This window comes from Hakea prostrata, chromosome 10, assembly GCF_041222555.1.
Source record: "Hakea prostrata isolate BN-2017 chromosome 10, UWA_Hpros_2, whole genome shotgun sequence".
NCBI lineage: Eukaryota > Viridiplantae > Streptophyta > Magnoliopsida > Proteales > Proteaceae > Hakea > Hakea prostrata.
The window spans coordinates 45014143-45021967 of NC_142609.1; the positions used below are offsets into that span (position 1 = coordinate 45014143).

The 7825-nt window shown below is 35.2% G+C and overlaps 1 protein-coding gene across 1 annotated transcript; it reads left to right on the forward strand.

Moving 5' to 3' along the window:
• The first annotated feature begins 1191 nt into the window (after window positions 1–1191).
• LOC149003355 (uncharacterized) lies at window positions 1192–1935 on the forward strand. Its single transcript, XM_089138822.1, has one exon. The coding sequence runs from the start codon at window positions 1192–1194 to the stop codon at window positions 1933–1935; it is 744 nt and encodes a 247-aa protein (XP_088994948.1).
• The last annotated feature ends 5890 nt before the right edge of the window (window positions 1936–7825 follow it).

The window sequence follows — 7825 nt, forward strand, 5'->3', positions numbered from 1 at the left end:
TCCTTGGGAGTGAATTGAGTGGTGTAGTCGTTAAAAGTAGAAGGATTTGTTTAACCATGGGAAAGAAGTCTACTATTGATTCTTTCTTCAAAAGAAAAGGCGTTAAGAATGACATGGTTAATGCATCATTGCCTACCTCTATTCCTGAGACCTCAACTCGTGAAAAACGTCCTAAATAGTCTCCAATACCTGAAAGCGAGCAAAATAATGATTTTGAGCGTGATCCAGGGTTGAGAAAACAAATTTCGGATTATCCAGTTGATCAACGTGATGAAATTAGGCGTTGTTACCTTAAAACTGGACCATATCAGCCTATTCTTCAAGAGTATCCAAAATCTGGGCCATCAAGTCATCCTCGACGTTTTCAATCTTCGTGGTTTAAGGTTCATCCTTTTTTGTTAGAGTATTTTCCTTTAAAAGATGGAGTATTTTGTTTGCAATGTTTTCTTTTCAATAAGCCTGTAGCGAACTTTGGACAAGGGACATTCACTATTGATGGATTTAAAAATTGGAAGAAAGTGGGTGGAAAAGAGTGTGGTTTAATAAATTATGTGGGAAAACTCATGCCACGAAGTTGCTCAAAAAGATTGTGCAAACTTAATGAAACAAAATCAACATATTGATTTGAAAATTGGAAATTATACATCTCAAGAAATTGAAAACAATCGACTGTGTTTGAAAGCCTCAATTGATGTGATCAGATTGCTTGTGTCTCAAGGTTGTGCTCTTATAGGTCATGATGAGAGCAAATATTTGTCCAATTGGGAAATTTTATTGAATTCTTAAAGTTGATAGCTTCCTACAATGATAAAGTTGCAGCAGTTGTGTTGGATAATGCTCCTCAAAATGCATCGTACACATCACCTAAGATACAAAAGGAGATTTTACATATTATAGCAAATAGAGTGAAGAAGGAAATTTGTAAAGAGATTGGTGATGCAAAGTTTTGCTTAATAGTGGATGAATCTCGCGATGAATCTAAAAGAGAGCAGATGGTTATCGTTTTAAGGTTTGTTGACAAAGCGGGATTTGTACAAGAGCATTTTTTTGATCTTGTTCATGTTTCAGATACAAAGGCCTTGACTTTGAAGGCTACTATCTTTTTTAAAGGCTACTATCTTTTCTACTTTTTCTCATCATGGGCTTAACATTCACAATATTTGAGGCCAATGATATGATGGAGCAAGTAACATGCAAGGTGAGTGGAATGGGTTACAAGCCGTAGTAGTTACCCACTATCCACATGCCTATTATATCCACTGTTTTGCTCATCGTTTGCAATTGGCATTAGTTGCAACTTCTAGAAGTGTTGATCCAATTGAGAAAATTTTCTCCAAATTGGTGTCTATTATCAATCTTGCTAGTGTCTTCAGTAAGCAAAATGATGAATTAAAAGTTGCTCATGCTTCTGAAATTGCATACTTGATCTCCATTGATGAACTTGAAATTGGAAGTGGGCTAAATCAGATTGAAACTTTACAACATCTTGGGGATACTCGTTGGGGTTCTCATTTGAGATCTATTTCAAGTATGATAAGTATGTATGGTGCTAGATGTGAGGTCTTGATCGCCATGAGTATTAATGGGACTACTTCATCGCAGAGAGTTGAAGCAGATTCGACATACGATACATTGGCCTCTGATTTTGTTATGATTTTGCATCTAATGCAAAAAATTATGAACATCACTGATTTGCTTTGTCAAGCTTTGCAGCGGAAGTCTGAAGACAATTTAAATGTTATTCAGCTTGTGTCCACTACAAAAAAACTTATTCAAGAAATGAGAGATGTTGGATGGGATGAGCTTTTGACTAATGTGATATCTTTTTGTGAAAATCGTAATATTGATGTTCCTAACATGAGTGTTCATTTTTTTGAAAGGAAGGGTCGAGCTCACCAGCAACATGATGATTTTACAGTTGAACAACATTATTGAGCAAATATTTTTTGTGCTACAATTGATAGCCAGTTGAATGAGCTAAATAGTAGATTCAATGAGCATGTTATAGAGTTGCTTACTCTTAGTTCTTCTTTGAATACTAAAAGCAGATGCGAGAATTTTAGAATTGATGATATTTGCAAACTTGTGGCTAAATATTATCCCCAAGATTTTATGAGCATGAGAGAGATCACTTGAAAGTACAGCTACAACACTATGAGATTGATGTAGTCAAAGATCCAGATTATCCGAACATGTCAACCATTAGCAGTTTGTGTCAGTGGTTAGTGAGGTCAATAAAATCTGACTTCTACCCACTTATTTAATCAAACTATTGATTACTCTTCCCATTTCTACTGCAAATTCAGAATGAACATTTTCTGTCATGAAGATTATTAAGACTGATTTGCGGAACAAGATGGAGGATGATTTTCTCACAGATTCTATGATGTTATATATTGAAAGAGAAATTGTGGAGAAAATCAGTACATAATCAATTATTGAGGATTTTTGCGATCTCAAAGATCGTTGAGTTCCATTATGAGACACTTGTTTTGTGGCTTTTCACTTATTATTGTATTTTTAAGAATTTAATATAGATTTTGAAGTATTATCAGTACGCTTTCGTTTCTGAATATTAGTACTAAAAATTTTGTAATTATTGTTGCCCCCCGATATTGAATCCTGGGTCCACCCCTGGTTATATCCTATCATTCTAGATTTCCATCCAAAACACATATAAATGATAAACCATAACAGAATTACATAGGAAATATGACAGAATTACATAGGAAATATGACTCCTAACTCTTATCTAATTAAGCTTAACAAGAAACCCACTTCGACTAGGAGACTGATAAGTAAACACCCAAAGCAAGAAAATCACAATAGGGGGACTCCCCTATTGTGTTACATCATAATATCTCATATCTGTAGCACATTTCATTAATTAGTTTGCTTTCACATAGAGAGAAACAATTCCGGTGGTGGGAGAGATCCTCAGAAATCCAGCCGCGGTTCCAATCAGTGTTAGTGTTGAAATATTGAAGTGGATGGATGATTAGATATGAAAATTACACGTACATCCAGAAGATGATTTCTATTATGACACCATTCTGAGACATCTTAGCATGCATTTACTCTCTTCACCAAGTTTTGATTAGTAACAAATAAATACATAAATTCTTATATGTTATAGTGTGTGGATAATTGTCTATGAATATGGCCTTCATTCTCTTTTGGGGTGCAATGAGTCACCCAGGTTGTATAATTTTCAGGTGAAATGAATGCACCCCAATCACGACGTGAGAATTGCTGGACTCATTCAAGTTTCATCACACGCATGAACATGACCTGATTTTTTCTGGGTCGACACAGCACAACATGCTACTAGGTTTGACATAAAACAACCCCCCCCCCCCCCCCCCCCATCCAAAACAAACAAAAAAAAAAAAAAAAAAAAAAAAAAAAAAAAAAAAATAAAAAAAAAAAAAAAAAATTAATTAAAAATAAAAAAAAAAAAAATATAATTAATTTTAAAAAAGGATTTTTTTTTTTTTTTTTTTTAACCCCACAACAAAAAATCAACCCACCCCAAACTTTTTCCATTCCCCCCCATTTTTTATTTCCCCCCCCTTCCCCCCCCCCCCCTCTCCCCCCCCCCAAAAAAAAAAAAAAATTGGGGCAAACCCCTTTGGAGTAAGAAACTCATGTAAGTGTTAGGTTTTTTATTAAAATCTATATTATCTATATATTAAGTTTCAAAATTAGTTTTTGCATTTCTTTTATTTAATTGTTTTGTTTGTGTGTGGGACCCTTGAGGTAAGGGTGGTAATGAGGCACCATGAGGTAAGGGTGGTAATGAGGCACCATGAGTTAAGGAGGCCCTTCATGACCTTGGTTAAAGGAGGCCCTTCATGGCTTTGGTTATGAGGCTCTTCATGACATTGGTCATGGGTCTTAAAGGTCTTGATCATGGTGATGAGGTGGACTAACTTGAATGGTGGAATTACTCAAATTCTAACTCTTGACCTTTATTTCTCATTTCAACTTCATGACCATTCATGGCCATTACCATGAGTGGGGGTTAAGGTCTTTGAATGGGTTAAAGCCTATTCATTCCAAAGAAGTGAATATGAGAGTTACTTCCCCAAGTAGTGGGGAGGTTAGGTCAAGGGGTTTTATTCACATTAGTGGAGGAGGGACAAACCATTGATTCTCCATTAGTGGAGAATTGATTCTCCCCTTGTGGGGAGGTGTGGTTTGGGCCTATATAAACCCAACCCTTCCTTGCATATTGTGTGCTATTGTGACTCTCCTCACTCACATTATTTGTTTTACAAAGTTCATTTCTTTCTTGAGTTGTCTAAGTGTTGTGCTCTAGCTTTTGGCTCCTTTAAGGGACTAGAAGAACTACCTCATCTTCTAGTTGGAGGTTGCTTTATCTTGGAGGTGGTGGTGCGAAGAACCCTTGGTAGTAGGGTGCATCAATTACCTTAAAGACAGCATCAAGGTGTGACTCAACCTCATCAATCAGTGGTTCGTTCGGTTGATACTTCAAGCTCTTCAAATTTGCTAAAGACGATCTTCATCTCTCAATTGTATTGCGATTTCATCTTTGTATGTTTGAAGAATTTGTAATACAATTACCCCAACAGTAAGTTTTGCCATCCTAATAGTCCTTCCAAGTTAGACAGCCCATAGCATATTTGACTACTGCACTTGTACACTCACCCATCCAAATTTAAGCTTCCCAGATGTCAAATAATCAGCTTAGGGTATTAATTAGTTATGTCATAATATTATATATATATAAAAAAATGTCTACTTACATGTCATGTTTCCGATCAGTTGAAGGAAATAAAAAATAAACAATGATTTAATAGTTTTCAGTGACAAATTAAATTAATGTATTCACTGAAAATTAATTTTAAGATATCCATGTTTTTTAACATAAAGTGAGATATTAGTGTTTTAAAGCCTTCATTTTGAAGTGCCATACAATTTGCTCAAAAGAAATTTGCATGAGTATAAAAATAAATGGGTAAATATCACTTACCACCCCTCTTAGCTGGACAAATAGCACTTGCATCCCCTCTTACTTAGATAATATCACTTATCTCCCCTTTTACCTAGCAAATGTATCAAACACCTCCATTTGTTAAGTTTCTCGGTTAAATTTAATTTTTATCGTTAAATATTTTTCTAAAACTCCAAAATACTTTTGGCTAAAAACATTTTTTTTTAATTTAAACCCTACATTACCTTAATCACTCTAGCAAGTAAAATACTAAGTTATCATCAATTAAAATAATTATTAAAAACCAAAATACCATATTTAAAACCCAAATTTTCTTTAATTATTGAAACTCCAACATACCCTTTTTTTTATTTTTATCAAACAACTAAAAACATACGAAATGCTTGATATCAAAATACAAATTTCAATACTGAATATCAAAAGGGTATGTTGGGCTTTTAATAATTAATGATAATTTGAATTTTAACTATGGTGTTTTGGTTTTTAACAATTAGTTTAATTAAAGATAATTTATTATTTTAATTGTTATGGTGATTATAGTAATTTAGGGTTTAAACTAAAAAAAAAAAAGAAAAAAATTAGCCAAGGGTAGTTTGAGGTTTTAGAAAAATATTTAATGGTAAAAGTTAAATTTAATCGAGAAAGTTAACGGAGGAGAGGTGTTTGATATATTTGCTAGGTAAAAGGAGAGGTAATTGATATTATCCAACTAAGAGGGGGTGTAAGTACTGTTTGTCCAACTAAGAGGAAAGTAGCTGATATTTACCCAAAATAAAATGAGTTTTAGCAATTTTGCTTCTGTAGTGCGTAATAAATGCGCACTACGGTGGAGCGAGCCGTCCGATCTAATCGGACGGCTCGGATCATCCTCCCCATTAAAAAATCAAAAAAACCCATTACCCACCTCATTAAGTGTGTGAACAGAGTTTGATCTGTTCGGTTCGGTCTGATGCAAACCAACCGGTCCATCTGGGCGTTTCGACTGGGTTTAGTATATCTTATTAATGGTGTATTACATACTACCAGCCTATACGTATATACGGTTGTACAGTAACCGTATATACAACCAGTTCAAATTCTTTTGAAATTTACGAAACAAACCCCTGTTCTAAACCACCCCGCCCATTTCATTTTCATTTGTGTTTTCGTTTTTGGCTAATCTGAAGCAACCTTACCAAGCTGGAGAAGAAATCGCAGGAGAGAAGAAGAAGAAGACCCCTTTGTGTTTTCATTTTTGGCTAATCTGAAGCAACCGTACCAAGCTGGAGAAGAAATCAAAGGGGCGTCGTTAGTTGAGAACGAAGAAGAAGAAGAAGCAGAGGAGAAGAAGTGGCAGTTGAGAACGAAGAAGAAGAGGAGAAGCTCCGACTCGATTTTGAGAAATCTAGGGCTGAGATTGTCTCGTCTCGTCTCTGCGATTCTTCGTTCAAAAGGTAATAACCAACTCTTAAAACCCTTACCAAGGAAATTCCTGATGATGTGGTCGAAACCCTGATTTTGTCGTTGATTAAAGCTGAAAAATGCTCTGTAATAACTTGGTCGGTTTCTTTTAGTATTTGTTGTTTTACCTTTTTGTGGGGTTGTGGAGGGGTTTAATTTTGTTGTTCTGTGTACTGCATAAAATTGATGCATTTGGGTATGTGTGTCTTAATGGTTCTCATTTCAATTGGTAAATCCTGTAGAGAGAATGGTTAGTTTAAATTTTTCGAGCTGCTATTTTGAACGGTGACCTTGTATAATGAAGGGTGACTGTGTGTATACTGGTTGTCATTTGTCTCCTTGTTCAAGTGGGTTTAATTGGTGCAATTTGTTTATCTATTTATTGTAAGTCTTGAACAAGTTTACCCCTGGGTCAGTTGTTTGATAGGTGTGGTTAGTGGCACATTTCCTTTCTAAAAGTATGTGAAGAACACTTGTGCATGAGTAGCATAACAGTCTGTTCCTTCGAGACCCAGTCTATTGCAGCTTGTTACAACTTTATTGTAAATGTCCCAGAAGTTTTATCGAGGTTCGTTGTTCTATTCTTGAGTATCGTGTTAATTGTAATTTCATCGAAATCTTGTATCACAAAGAATGTAGCCAATGAATGGAATCCTATTGATTACTGGATGTTGAGGAGAGTACCAGCTTGCAATTTCTGAAGTCAAAGTAGAATTGAAGTGTCTTTGCCATGTTTTCAACCCCTACATGCATGTAATGCCAAAGGTTAACCTCATATCCCTCGGAGAGCTGTATCTACATCCATTTTATGAACTTTGAACTTGAAGTGAAGAGTAATCGGTTTTTATATAACTTTGAACCTCATAATCTTTTTGAAGGCTATAAATAACCTACTCATGCAATGTAAATTTCAGATATGTTGACTGAAATTTTTATTTGAAAAGATACTTGACAGGAGTCATGGGATCCCAAGGTAGGTGACCTGTGGCTGGATTTGTGACTGTGTTTCTTCCTCCTGCGTTTTATTTCCCTTTATGTGGACCTAGGTTTTCCCTATTTGGTTTTGAAAGGATCCATGTAGCTGGCCCCATTTAGTTGGGATAAGGCTTAGTTTGTTGTTGATTTTTTGTTTTATTCATTTGTAAGATTTAAAAAAATTAATCAGATGATGGTCTTCTACACAGTCAAAATTTGGTTGGACCCTTTTGTTTATTATTTTACGGTTTAGGGCTGCATGTTAAATTTGTTATAGTTTACTTTAATTTGTGTTAAATGTTGATTATCCAATATGTTTTTTGATATGTGCAGCAATTAGAGTTGGACTAGTATATGGGCCGTAAGATGGCAGCAAGTGGAAAGCATGTGCCAACAAAGCGGAAGGCTATGGCAAAGGATAAGGGAAAGGGA